The sequence below is a fragment of the Homarus americanus genome, unplaced genomic scaffold, assembly GCF_018991925.1.
Source record: "Homarus americanus isolate GMGI-L3 unplaced genomic scaffold, GMGI_Hamer_2.0 scaffold21314, whole genome shotgun sequence".
NCBI lineage: Eukaryota > Metazoa > Arthropoda > Malacostraca > Decapoda > Nephropidae > Homarus > Homarus americanus.
The window spans coordinates 868,501-884,118 of NW_024720811.1; the positions used below are offsets into that span (position 1 = coordinate 868,501).

General features: G+C 36.7%; 1 protein-coding gene across 4 annotated transcripts in view; it reads right to left on the reverse strand.

Annotated features, from left to right (window-relative positions):
* Positions 1 to 15,411, reverse strand: part of LOC121861194 (ubiquitin carboxyl-terminal hydrolase 19-like) — a 38,707-nt gene extending 23,296 nt beyond the window's left edge. Inside the window, exons 1-5 of one of the 4 annotated variants that reach the window (XM_042358783.1) lie at positions 15,295 to 15,411; positions 9,081 to 9,240; positions 5,497 to 5,652; positions 1,806 to 2,080; positions 1,411 to 1,679 (exon numbers count right to left, since the gene is read on the reverse strand). In XM_042358783.1, the coding sequence (XP_042214717.1) occupies positions 1,411 to 1,679; positions 1,806 to 2,080; positions 5,497 to 5,581 (629 nt within the window). In that variant the 5' untranslated portion in view covers positions 5,582 to 5,652; positions 9,081 to 9,240; positions 15,295 to 15,411. The remainder of the gene's footprint in view (positions 1 to 1,410; positions 1,680 to 1,805; positions 2,081 to 5,496; positions 5,653 to 9,080; positions 9,241 to 15,294) is intronic. The other 3 variants (XM_042358784.1, XM_042358787.1, XM_042358785.1) reach the window with 3 other exon arrangements.
* Positions 15,412 to 15,618: the final 207 nt, after the last annotated feature.

The window sequence follows — 15,618 nt, forward strand, 5'->3', positions numbered from 1 at the left end:
ACAATTGGATGGGAAGTTTAACATTCTAAAACACAACTGAATAGTTTGGGGTATGGGAGCTGGTTTAATGCACCTTCTGTAGTCTGGGGAAGAGGGGCGAGCATCCCTATTTTCTTGTATTCAGTTACTTAAAACAAACAAATGCTTCTGAAAATTTATGTACAGTATATATTAAGAATTAAGACAAAAAGAGTGATAAGGTGATGAGTGAAAGGAACTTAGATGTCCTTGTTTTGTGCAAAATAGAAGATGAAGGATATTGGAGAAAAGAAAGGGCAGACAATCAGAGGGAATAAAGTCATGAGTATTGGTGAACAGAAGTGAAAAAAAAGTGTGGTGATATTGTAGTGATAAAATGATAAGTTGTATGAAGGAAGCAGCCAAATCTTCACAGCAGAAGCCAAAGTAACTTCAACAAAATGGAGCAATTGAAACATCACTGTGGCGTGGTGTGTGTGTGTGTCATGCATTATGTTAGAAGGGGAGACTAATAACATCAGCAACACTCTCCCAAGAGGAACACAGAGCTAGAACCCCCCCTCCCGTACACTGTGACAGCAGTACCTAATACAGGGATGAATTAATCTTATGTATGGTACAGGTTGACAATCCCTTATCCGAAATCCTTGGGGCCAGAGGCATTTCGGAATTTTTCGGTTTTCAGAATGGTTGTTTTTTTTTAAAGGTGTACAGTATTAGCCCACCCGGGTATAGATCACTGACCCACATCGGGGACTGGGGGGAATATAATAAAAATGATAATAATAATACAGGTAATAATAATTCATAAGTCTAGGTTGTGTTACTCACTTTTTATCTTTTTTTCATTCTTGTATTTCTTTATTATTATTATTTTATTACAATATTATTGTTATTATTAATATTATTATTATTAATTTTATTATCATATTTTATTATTATTATTATTATTATTGATATCATTATTATTTTATTTTGGTGTATTTTTATTAAAATTTTTATTTACTATGAATAATTATTATTATTATTATTATTATTATTATTATTATTATAATTATTATTACTAGTACATTTTCGCCCCCCAGGCCTCGATGTGGTTCAGTGATCTATGCCCGGGTGGGCTAATCCCCGTTTGGAAGAAAAAAAAAAAAAAAAATCTTACAGTTTTCAGAGCTTTTCGGTTTTCGGAATTTCGGATAAAGGGTTGTCAACCTGTATATATTAATGGTTCACACGAGAAGAATGATTTACACCACCTTAATCTGTACCTTTATTACCCTCGGTTAAAAAATCTAATACTTACACAATTAACTGTTTCAACATTAGTATATACTGGGAGTGAAAAAGATACAAATTCCATGATAATTTGTCAACACAAAAGTACAATACAGTGTACCCCGTGTAAACAATGAACCCCATGTCAGCACGTACCTCGTTGAAAAGCTCGCCGATATAGAATCTTCTGTGAAAGTGACAAAAGACGTCTCCTTGTTTATATTTTTTATGTAGAGGAACACCACTATGAGACTCTCTGCATCTCTTTCCATATAATCTATCTTAACATTGGACACACACACAGTATTGTTATCCACTTTGTTGTCCACCTCGGCAGGTTTCTTCTCTGGGGTTTTGCCCGGTGACAGGGAAGAACTCTTAGCTTTGGTTGATATTATTTTCTCTGGAGTGGGCTTTTTGGCAGGCTACAGGAAAATTAAATAAATATTAATTTATCATGATAATAAATATTGAACTGAGAAGTCTTAACAGATGGACATATATATCTCTTCAATTCATTAATTTACCTTTGTATTAAGTTAAAACTTTACCTCTAAATGTGGCCAATGGATATTTGGGTCGCTCTTCAGAAGTTTAACAATGCATCGAGCTCCTTTGTATGACATAGAAGTTGCTTCTGGCAACACAGTTTCAAATAGTTGAGTGGAAAACTTTCGGCCATCTGGCAGGGATACTGTAAGCTCAGTTTCATCTGTGTTGATGTTGACAGTCCGATTGTCATGGCCTTGCCCAACCCACACCGACACTATCACAAATTCGTTCTTTTGCATCCAGTCATGGGCCAAATCATTTGATACGGAGTTTCCTGGAAAAAATAAATAAATAAATAAAAATATTAAAAACAAAAATAAACAATAATAAAAAATAATAAAATAAACAAATAAATATAAAAATATGTGAATACAGGTATCCGTCGAGATACCAATGGGTTATGTAAAAAAAAAAAAAAAAAAATTAGGTGAATTTTTGTACAGAATGGAAAAACATATGGGAAAAAATAGGATACAGTTCCCCAGAGTCCAAAAGACCCCCAAAACACAAAATCAGTTCAAAACAAGGAAAAAACCTACCTAATTCATGATAAATAGTACACAACTACCGGTACTCTAATTTACTGCCTAGCATATCAAAGAAATTAATAAACTACTATCTACAATCCTCGCCATTGTATTATGTGCAAGGTGGACAACGGGAAGTGATCTTTGCTGAGGTGTCTCACGCCCCTCCACGCCAGCCGGCCGAGGCAAGCATTTTAAGTCTGGCAACGAAGGGAGTCTCGAGGACGAGTCAGTCAGCAATCAAAACGTTCACCAGTTGCCCGCGTAAATTTTGTGAATGAAGATTTATGAGTTTTACCCCCGACATTGTCCCTATTTATTGCCACAACGCCGATTGTTTCTTTGCTTTTTTTACCACAATGGGCAAGAGGAAAGATTTAACAAAAGAGCAGATAGCATCAATTATTAGTCCGCATAAGGGCAAGAAACCAGTAAAGAAAATATCAAGAATTGTTGGTGTGTGTGAACGATCGGTTCGGATTTGGATTAAATGATTTCGAGATGACGGCGGGTTGGCAATACCAGTGCACAGAGGCTTGTTCAGTGTTTGGAGGATACAATGAACAAGCCTACATGGCAATTTACTAAACCATTGCAGCTTTATGCTCTTGCTGGCATCCACTCATTACCTACACACCAACCTGACAACAGTTGAAAATATCTTATCCCCACGGCTCCCCCAGCACAAAGGATGAAATATGACGCAAGTTTCAAGCTGAAAGTTGTTGCGTTTGCAAACTCTTCAAACAACAGTGCTGCAGCGAGGAATTATGGAGTAAATGAAAAGATAGTGCGTGATTGAAAGAAAAGTGAAGCCTCCCCGAAGAAGATACCCAAGAAAAAATGTGCCGTAAGGACCGGCATCTGTCAATGGCATGAACTGGAAAATTATTTAGAAGGTTGGGTCAACTAAAACCGTTAAGATGGCTATACAGTAACCCCAACTGACCTACGCACCCGGTGGCCCAAAACACACCCAGATGAAAGTAAATATTTTAAAGCAACTGCAAACTGGTGTAGTCGCTTCATGAAGAGGACAAATTTGGTTTTGCGGCAGAAAACTAAAATTGCACAGAAACTCCCAGCTGACCTCGAAGACAAAATTATAAATTTCCATAGATGTGTCATTGGACTGAGGAAGGAACAACTACCCACAGTGCCAGATTGGTAATATGGATGAAACACCTCGGTTTTTTTATATGCTCAGCAATAAAACTGTTGACACCAAAGGCAAAAAAACTATTCCAATAAAAAGTACAGGTCACGAAAAGACGAAGTTCACTGTCGTATTAACCTGCCTTGCAGATGGAACTAAATTAACTAATGGTTATATTTAAAAGAAAAACAATGCCAAATATAAAGTTCCCTACAGGTGTTTTGGTCCATGGCCAAGAGAAGGGGCGGATGGACGAAGCTGGAGTACATTTATGGATTGACAATGTGTGGAGTAGGCGGCCTGGTGGATTAATCAAGGAAAGGAGCTAGTTGGTTTGGGACATGTTCAGAGCCCATTTAACAGATAAGGTCAAGAAGCATCTACAACAAAACAACATTATAACTGCAGTAATACAAGGGGGTTTAACGTCTGTGCTTCAACCATTTGATGTAAGCCTAAATAAGCCATTTAAGGACAATATTCCTTCTGAATGGAATAAGTGGATGGTTGAGGGAGAAAAGTCATTCACACAGGGGGGTAATATGCGTGCTCCACCACTGGATGTGTTGTGTGAATTTGTAATAAAGTCTTGGGAAGCTGTTCGTGTAGAAACTGTCATAAAATCGTTCCAAAAATGTGGAATTTCAGATGCAATGGATGGGGAAGAAGATGATTTGTTGTAGCGAGACAGTGACGAGGAGGAGGATGACAGCAAATATAATGAAGACAATGTTGGAAGTTCCAGTGATTGGGACCCATATGCAGACCTCTTTATGTTAGACGATGAACAGCCAGTAGACTTTGAAGGATTTTAAAATGTCATCAAACATGGTTTTATTGTCAATAAAATATAACTTTGAAGTAAAATTAATCTTGAAGTAAAAGTTTTAACTTTTTATCTTAAAATTAAGGTTTTAATTAGTGTCATTGTGTGTAGAGTATATTCAATAAACTGCCATTATGTATCATTAAACTGTCATTACCCCTGTAGTGTATATGACCTCACAATCTATAGCATGATCATAAAATTGCGCAGATGGCATACCGGGTAGTTGTCTGGCTGGCCGCCTGTACTGTACTGAACTGAACTGTGCTGTACTGTGCTGTACTGTGCTGAACTGTAATGAACTGAACTGTACTGAACAGTGCTGTACTGTACTGTACTGAACTGTACTGAACTATACAGTACTGTACTGAACTGTACTGTACCGAACTGTGCTGAACTGTGCTGTACTGAACTGAACTGTACTGAACTGTGCTGCACTGAACTGTACTGAACTGTGCTGTACTGTGCTAAACTGTACTGTACTGTACTGTACTGAACTGTACTGAACTATACAGTACTGTACTGAACTGTACTGAACTATACAGTACTGTACAGTACTGTACTGAACTGTACTGTGCTGAACTATACAGTACTGTACAGTACTGAAATGTACTGAACTGTGCTGTACTGTGCTGAACTGTACTGAACTGTACTGTGCTGTGCTGAACTGTGCTGAACTGTATTGAACTGTACTGTGCTGTGCTGAACTGTACTGAACTGTACTGTACAGTACTCTACTGTACAATACCATACTAAACTGTACTGTACAGTACTGAACTGTACAGTGCTGTACTGAACAGTACTGTACAGTGCTGTACTGAACTGTGCTGTACTGTACAGTGCTGTGCTGTGCTATACTGTACAGTACTGTACACTACAGTGCTGTTCTGTAGTGTACAGTACTGTACAGTACAGTACAGTACAGTACAGTGCTGTACTGTGCTGTACTGTACTGTAAAGTACTGTACTATACAGTACTGTACTGTGCAATACTGTACTGTACTGTACAGTACAATAAAGTTCAGTGCTGTACTGTGCTGTACTATACAGTACTGTACAGTACAGTGCTGTACTGTGCTGTACTGTACTGTGCTGTGCTGTACAGTACAGTACAGCACTGTACAGTACAGTACTGTACAGTACAGTACTGTACAGGCCCGAAGTGGTAAAATAAAACATACTATTTTCTCTGTCCTTCTTCTTCTTGGTTGATGTTCCTAAATCTTGCTTGTGTTGATGTTGTTGTTTCTTGTTTGACGGCTCCATGGTGTCGTCTTCACTTGACGAGCACCGTCGCTTTCTTTCACCACTGATGTGCACCGTGGATTACACCCAACCTGAAAATAAGAAATTCCTTTTCATAAAATTACGAAATTTGAAACAAAAAAATATTCTTAATAAGATAAATGACGTGGCATCCTTAAATGAAATGCACACGTATATGTAGGCATTCCCAATCCATCTCACTTTTTTTTTCTTTACCATTAGTGGTTAGCCACTTCTATTGTTCCATTTATTAATATTACTTAAAACATGTACAGTGGTCCCCCGATTTACGCGGTCAATTGAACCCGCGGAGTAGCGCGTAAAACGAGAAACGCGTAAATGGAATAACAGAACATATGGGATTAATTGAAATAGAGACTGGGCTGACTCCCAAACTCCACTTTTTCCGACACAATACCTACGTTGTAGTAAAAATAACAGTCGCCAGGTTAATGTCCATTCAAATAATGAACTCTTCCCACGCTCGCTGCTCCTCCCTCTCTGAGAAATGTTTGGGTGAAAACACTAGATTTTAAGGTATAGTAATAAATAATACCTCAGACTAAAGTTAGGATAATATAATTGACATTGCTGGATTCCTTGCAAGACCAGGAATATTTTTAATATAAACATCATATATTTTGGACAAAAGATAAAATTTTGGCTTTGTAATCAAAATTCTTACATTAGATCAAAAATTTGTATGTAATGCAAATTCCATGATGTTTATATTTAAAATAATCACAATCTTATAAGAATTCCAGCAATGTAAATTATATTCTGGCTGGGTAATTTGTATGAATTTTATGAGCTAAAACAAATATCTTCAGTAATAAACAAATTGCACTTCACCCAGACATTATCTGTCAATCAAAATACCCCACCTCCGGCTCTCCCCCTCTTCCCACGCTCGCTGGGTCCCTCCCTCCCCACCTCCCCCTCCCTACCAGAGAAATGTTTGGGTTAAAACAGTATATTTACATTTTTAGTAATAAATAATACCTCAGACTAAAGTTAGGATAATATAATTGACATTGCTGAATTCCTTGCAAGACCAGGAATATTTTGAATATAAACGTCATATATTTTGCACAAAAGAAAAAAATTTGGCTCTTTGTAATCAAAATTCTTACATTACATCGAAAATTGTATGTCTAATGCAAATTCCATGATGGTTATATTTAAAATAATCACAATCTTATAAGAATTCCAGCAATGTAAATTATATTCTGGCCGGGTAATTTGAATGAATTTTATGAGCTAAAACAAATATCTTCAGTAAATAAACAAATTATACTTCACCCGCGTAAATGAGTAAACTCACCGCGTAAATCTGGCATCCCGGTTCTGGCAAGGTACCGCGTAAATGACCGACCAAACGCGTAAACGAGAACCGAGTAAATCAAGGTTCAACCGAATATTCTTTTTTTTTACATGAACTTTACTACAGCTACAACCAGGGTCTTATTTTCTTCATTTTCTCGTGTAGAACTATCGTCCCGGACTCCCGACTGTAAACACTAACGAAAACAATGGCGTCCCATCTCCTCTTGTGTGACCATATTATTATTCATTTATATTGTATAAGGTGCATTCAGAATCAGTATTTATAGAATATAGTTTTAAATTTTCATTAATTGTATTGTTTTGGGGGGAAAAAGAGGGTAAAAAGCCACACAGAAGATATGAAAAGGTCACACTTGGGAACGCATCTCATTATTATTGATGTAATTTAATGGTAGTTAATGATTCGCGATACACACTGCAATATTGGAGGACACATTACTTTCGTTATTTGAGGCTTTATTGTATAAATATTCAATAAAACTAACAAAATAATTATAAGGGTGACTAAAAGCAGCTACTAGATACCTCTTCAAATTTCAGTAATATTAATTCGTTTTCCCACCACCACACTCCTTCGTGCGCTGCAGTAAAAGGTCCTTCGCATTAAAAAATATGGTTTTCGACATGAGGACCCTATTCAAGGGAAAATGTTGTTTAATAAAATGGCCGCAAGACACTTGAGTCAGTAAGCAGACTGGGGCTGATCAGGTGTTGCCGCATTCGTCAGGTTTATTTATTTATTGATTCATTATTATATTCTCATAAGATTGGTTTATCATCATTAATATAACATCTTCAATTATAGAGAAAATACAATACTGTATGAAATTTGTAATATGTGAAAATAAAAGGATAAGCTGTATCAGAAAGTATTCACTCAGTATGCGTTCATATGAGAGCTTACAGCAGACCAGCTTACAACAGGGGTCACTATAACACACTGTATAGTATTTAACATGAAGATACCTTACTGACAACATTGTTTATTACCTTTGAGTGATACATGATGGCTCAATTTGGTTACTTGTACACTTAGACAAATGATTAATGAATAAACCAGGGTAGTATATGCAGACAAGGGCAGTTAAATATACTGTACATAGATGAGATGATATGATTTACTATGTGTAGTGAATTGTTATGAAGCTAAAGAACAGTATAGTATGTGTAGCTTCAAAAGTCACTGTTATAAAGTGTATTAAAGTAGAGGATATGAGTAAGTCTTTTCCTATGTCCCTTTCCTGTCTCTTGTGAACTTATGTTGCACCATCTTCCATACCCCTTGATCTCCCCCACACAACACAGGGCCCCTTGATCCACCCCACACAACACAAATTTAGGAGCAGTGTTAATCATTAATTTACACACTACAGTACAGTATCTGTAATATTAATGTTGTAATCTCAAGGCTACAAATTGTCAATAAATGATTCAATACTGCTCTATGAAAGATGACTTAAACCAAACAAACATCTCAGGTTATTTTCTTCATCGGTTACATTAGTGTGGTTCATTTTGTCTGTCATGAATAGACTAATGCCCATCTCACACCCACCACTTGTCAAAGTGGACCATACTCAATGTACGGAAACTGAACTCATAATTACAAATAAATGCAGACTTTCGTTTTTCTCTTATTTGCCAACTACTGTTCAGGTATTTCTGCAACAAAAACTAATGTTTAGTAATTTTGCAATACAAAACTGCAACAAAATTAAATACTGTATTATGGATATGCATGCAGTGTTTGGTTCTACATTGCAATAATATTTCAATTCATAGACTTCAATCTCAAGTAAAGAGACAAGCAACACATTCATATGGATATACTGTGCAGTACAGTACTACAATATTATAACTTAACACACGTTCTTTTTCTCTCCAACACTGTGCTGTGCCGCATTTGCATTCTCAGCATAAAAATAAACAAATGTGTGAAAACTTCATCAAGATACTGTATACTAAAAAAATTAGGCATCATTCATTTTCTATATTATTATTAAAGGATTGAATACTGTAAGCATGGTTACTTAGCATCAAAAGCAGAATCAACATACAGAAATTCCCTTTACATGCTGTGAACTTTCACTTTACCACAGACTCTGTCTTAGCACACAACTAGAGGAGTACTGTATGTACTTGATGTTCTTACCTAGATAAGGTTGGTACTTGTATTCATACGTTGTGTTACCCTGGTGCACTAGGTAGCCAGCCAGGGGGTGTGTGTGGTTGTGCGTTCCAGCGACCAGTCTACATGTATTATTATCTACAACCAGGGAGGTGTTTCTGTGCTCAAACGATCAGCATGGCCTCTGAAATTTGATAAATTATGGAAGCCAGTTTGGCCACTACTCTAATATCTTAGTTGTCACAGTTAATTCTCAGTAGTCAATGTTTTACAACATCTAGGAACAGAAATCACACAAAAAGTTCTACAAAATACTTGTATCTGTTTTCCAATTTTTAACAGCAACTAACAACTACATTGGCAAGGGATGGAAAAATGATTTGGGGGGTGAATGTTAACAATGAGCTTTTAAGTTTTCATTGTGCAATTATCTTACTATAGATTAAAGGTGATTTAAATCTAATAACTATACTTCAGTTGGAAATTGTACCTGTTTTAATGGTTCTTGTTAGAATCAGTGCATGAACTCAGACTATTATAAAACCCATGTTGTAGTCGTGCACATACAGATGAGTTAAAAGTACAGTACAGAATGCCCTTAAAATTCACGGTTGTTTGGGTCTCAAAACGGCTGCGAATACCGGTAACTGAAATAGAGACTGGGCCGACCCCCAAACTACACTTTTTCCGACACAATACGTACGTTGTAGTAAAAATAACATCTTAATTTTATGATGGTATGCGCACACAATTAATATTTAAGAGAAATACAGTTGCCGGTTAATGTCCATTCAAATAATGGACTCAACTCCCCCCCCCCTCTTCCCACGCTCGCTGGCTCCCTCCCTCCCAGAGAAATGTTTGGAGAAAAGGACTACCTAGGCTTTTAGGTTAGTAATAAATAATACCTCAGACTATATTTAGGAGAATATAATTTACATTGTTGGATTCTTTGCAAGAAAGCGAATAATTTGAATATAAACGTCATATATTTTGCACAAAAGAAAAAATTTTTGCTCTCTAATAAAATTCTTTAATTAGATCTAAAAATTGTATGTCTAATGCAAATTTTAGCTTGTTTATATTCAAATTAATCACTATCTTATAAGAATTCCAGCAATATAAATTATATTCTGGCCGGGTAATTTCTATGAATTTTATGAGCTAAAAACAAATACCTCAAGTAAATAAACAAATTATACTTCACCAGACACATATTGTACGTTGTAGTAAAAATAACATCTTAATTTTATGATGGTATGCACACAGAATTAATATTTAAGAGAAATATCAGTAATATTAGGTTTCTTAACACTTACGTTAGTAGAAAAGATGGCTGGGCACACGGGGATGGGGGGTTGGTTCTGAGGCAGAGGGCAGATTATTGGCCCTCACCTGTATCACTATCCACCACAGAGGCTTGCAGGGCCTCTTTGTCAAACCCCTCCAAGTCCACATCCTCACTATCACTGACTTGGGGTGGCTGTGGTGGGTGGCGGGTGAAGAACTGGTAATGTTCTGTTGACTGGGCGACCTTGTGCGCACCCTGCCTGCGCTACTTCCCACTTAAATGATGGAAATTACCGCGTAAATATAAATTGTCGGTCTGGCAAGGTGCCGCGTAAATGACCAAACGTGTAAACAAAATCCGCGTAAATCGAGACTATACTGTAAGTTACGTGGTTATTTACATATTCAGACTTGAATTATAAGTACTGTAGAGAAAACAATTATTTTTGGTAAAGTTTATTCTTTATTTTGTATGTGACCAAATTACAATAGTACAGCATGTGATGACAATTCGCGGACCTCGATTATTCGCGGATGACACCCTGGATGTACCCAAGAATGTCTGTGGGTTGTTTTAAAGTTGCCGGCATTTTCGCAGCTGGGACAGGGAGCCATTCATTCTAGAGCCAGTAATTTATTTTTCCTGTAATGTATGTATGTATGTGTGTGTGTGTGTGTGTGTTCCCTAAGCCGAAATTTTCCAGAAAATTCCAGCTTTGGGAATGATTTCTGAGGGGCACATTTTCTGGGGGAGTTTTTTTCCAGGTTTGAAAGATGAAAATCAGGTACATTTTCCAGAAATTCTGAGAAAATTTTTCCGGAACTTACCCAGAAAATTCCAGGGATGGGGGATGTTTTACAGGGTTCAAAAGATGACGTAATGGGTGATTTCTGGAACTTCCGAGAACAATTTTCCGTTACCCAAAAATCCGGACCACCCGAGAATCCGGACTTTTCGAAAACACGATTATTTTTTTTAGCGGGCTTTTGTGTGTATGTGTGCATGCGTGAGCGCCACAGCTGCACAGCGACAAGTGACCACGTAGTCGCCACTTTAAAATGAGCAATCAACTGTGACAACGTATGTAATTTTAAGTCCTACTCTTTCCATTTACAGAGTACTGTACAAGCCCATAATAATGGCTCCTAAAGTAGATAAACTTCGTTGTGTGAAGAGAAAGAAGAACACGTTGAAATTGAGTGACAAACTTGAAATATTTAAGAAACTAGAACGTGGTGTGAGCAATACTGTTCTAATGGAAACATACGACATTGGAAAGTCTACAATTTATGATATAAAAAAGGCAAAGAATAAAATTCTAGAATTCACAGCTTTTTCTTTGAAACTGCTCGTTTTGATAAATGAAGCATGCTATATTTGCTAATGAATAAACTATCAAAATGTACCTGTTCAGCTCTTCTTTATTCCTCCTTAAATTTGAATTTTAAAAGTACTGCCTGAGAATCCAGAAAATCCGAAAATCCGGACTGACCCAATCCCCAAGCAGTCCGGATTTTTGGACTTCTACTGTACATTTCTTTGTACAGGAGCAAAAATGTAACCCCCCAAGTCAGCAAATGTTATTCGTACATTTGGTTATTTGTGGCCATTTTGAGAACCTAACCCCCACAAGTTTTAAGGTCATTCTGTATTAAGTGCAGCACTTTACTTTTATGTAGTATTTCCCCTATTGCCTACCATTGCCTGCATCACCTACCTTGCCGCTCACCTACTAAAATGCTTTTCTTCGCCTGCTGTGCTGGCAAGTGTTACTTTTTGACATTTAGAATTACATGTACAGTACAGTAGAGTCGGGATTATATAGCAATTTTTTATAAAGATTGTTTTATATCGCGACTACCAAAATTATCGAGATTTTCCAATATATAGCAATAATTTTTTTTTTCACGAGGGAAATCGGGCAGGAAATATTTCAAATGTACCGCCATGGCAAACAAATGTGTTATTTGCTCACCAGAGGCGCCACCGTGGCTGCTCACTCACGCATTCAAGCTCGCCCGCTCAGTCTTTGAGTGAGTGACGAGAAAGCAGCCGACTCTGCTGCAGATTACGACTTCTAAGGTGAGTGTAAATGGGTTGGTAGTGACGTGAAGTGAAGAGAATGGAAAGCTTAATGGAAAAGATTTAATACTGTAACTAATATTTTTGGTTTGTTCATTTATGTAGGTGTGGGATTGTCAAGTGAGGGTGGCAGTGTGGCATCTACTGCCTGGTCTGGTGTTCCCAGGATGGTGCGTCAGCTGCCTGGTCTGGTGTTCCCTAATATTGAAACAGCCTGTTGCTCCCGAGTCTATGTTCATTGGTGCTTTAGTTAGTAAGAAAATAAGAATACTACATGTAAATGGTACAGGTTAGGGGAACCATCATATACCACACAGGGTACGAACAGTGCTCTCACTTAAACCAAGCACGCGGCCAACCTCCGACACACGCTCTCCTCTCTGAAGGCGGGTGATCACATTTAATTTCACGTCCATTGCGATTGTTTTTCATGCCTTTTTAGCTTTAGGCGCCCCAGAGGAGGAAGATGGACATTTTCCAGACATGCTCAATGGGGGAAACAGCGCTTAACACTAAAAAGGTACGAGACAAACATACAGTGCAAATAAGAGCAGAGAGAAAAAGTAGTGCTGGTGTGAACTGAGAAAGTGATACCTGGGAAGCTTGCTGGATGTCATCATTGTCTTCATCATTAATAGTAATAATCTTTATTATTACATTATAATAATTATTATTATTAATAATATTAAAATTGTTGATGTTGATATGACTGCGACTTTATAGTAATAACTTACAAGCACCTCACCAGGCATCACACATGACTCCACTGCCAGGCGAATATGCGCGGCAAATTTAAACTGTCTTGACCGCGTTATTTAAAAAATAGGTGCGCGTAAATTAGCTTTGGGTTCTAATTGAACAATCGCGTTATTCCCAAAACACTTAAATCAAACACGAGTTACCTGTATAGCAAACATCGTTGGACCCTATCTCGCGATATATTCCGAACCTACTGTACAGTATTTGACTGTATTGGTCTTTGCTTTTCTTATCTCGGTCTTAACCCTATTGGCCAATACTTTATAATAATCTTGGAGGTAAACTTCACAATTTATTCTCCTACCTACAGCCTTTCCTTGTCCAATAATATTCTTTAAATAATTGTTTATCCATTTAGTTTTCTGTATGGTATGTTCTGCCTTTGTGCATTAAGTAACTCATTATTTAAATTGTTGTTGAACTCATCAACCTCAGATCTCGTGGCAGTTTGTACTTTTATCATACCAGGTATATTAAAGGGTAAACTTTTAAGTATTTTCTTGTACAGTAATTTTATTTAATGGCTACCCACATCACATGGCTGTTTATCAGAAATGTTAGTGCATTATGCTTCTTTTTATCATTGTACTTTTATCATTCATGCAAAAATAAGTGCAAAATTTTACTCTTTAGTTTGAGTTGATTATCCAAGACGGTATTTGATGGTTTGAGTTGGATGTGGGCCAAGTTGGACTGTATTTATATTTTGCATGTGTATGCTGCAACGTCATAAGAACGTAAGAATGGAGGAAACTGCAGTGAGCCTATTGGCCCATACTGGGCAGTCCCATTTACACCCAACCCCTATTGTTCATATATCCATCCAACCTATGTTTGAAGCTATCCAGTGTGTTCGAGTTAATGATGATGTTTGGTAACTTGTTCCATTCATCCACTACTCTTATTTCCATACCAATGTTTACCTATTTCGCGCCTAAATCTAAATTAGTCTAATTTAAAACCATTGTTACGAGTTTGCTCCTGGTTGGATAGTTTGAGTACGTCTGATCAAGTCAGCTGATAGTGTAAACACTGAGATTTACAGCTTGTTTTTTTACTGTTCACTGCATTTTTATCACTTATTAAATGTCTCTCACTTGCATTGTTAAAAATGCACCTTTGCATCTTACCTGAACAGGGCTGTAAACTCCTTGACTACAGGTATATGTGTGTCGTCTGCTTCTAGCTTCTGACATCATTGCCAATATTTTTAACGTATCACAATTAAATCACAATGGTTTAAATTTCAATTTAAAAACAGTAGCTGTTGTATTTTTCTAACAGCGTGACAGTGTGTGTTTAATATGTTTCCCCAACTCGTCCATTGTGGGATAAAATAACAAACTGTATTTCATTCTTCACGTTGACGTGTGGGAAGACATTCTCGACGATGTCAGCCACTCCATAGAACAAGTTCGTTATACTGGAACAAGTACCAGAGAGGAGCCCTGAATTACGGTATATACTGTACACCAACTGATTTGTTTAAAAAAATCTGGAAAATCAATTTGTTTTTATGCATGGCGATATTTAATTGACTTATGACCATTTCAAACGTTCACATCTCCCAGTTTATAAATTGTTACTACCAAATCTATTTACCTAAAATCTGTAAATTACAATAAAGTTATTCTAAACCACATAGTGTGAAATATGTACATGTAGTTCAGTGTTTGTGTGAAGGAATAACACAACTTATGTAATGAGAGGCAACCATTTTAAAGCTCCATTACACATCACTATTTCACTGCAATTTCCTACAAGATTTACATAATCTTTTTTGTAATCACAGATAAAGCTAAAACACATGGTATATACATCTCCTCCCCGACATACGACAGGGTTAAGGACCCAATTACAGGTCGTAGGTCGTTTCGTAAATCCTTAAATAATACATAAAAAATCTAAAATGGGTGTCTCAAATACCAAAGATTTCCAACAAAATAATCAATATAGACGACTAAGGTAAGATAAAATAAAATAAATTAATAATACTAAGTTTACTATTAAGGAATATATCATAGGAAACAAAACCCTATATCTACCATACACATCAAGGGACTTTAACCATAAGTATTAATTAACTCAGCCTCCTGGGGGTCTTACCTATCAAATACTGTGGTTAATAGACGTTTACCTACCACAAAAAACAATAAAAATAAGTAAGTTTCCTCGACACTTTCACCACATAAGCTACCACCACAGGCTCTCGGTGGGTGCGGGATAATCACTATTTATGACTCACCATCTCTTATAACTTCACTATGGAAATATTATACATTATATGAGTTTTTTATATTACAAAATTATGATTTATTATACTCTATTATTTAGTTAATAGAATATAGTATAATAATGGTAATATTTACAGCCATGCTTTGTTAGATAAAATAACCCATGTATCTCTAACCATTATATTATCAACATAAC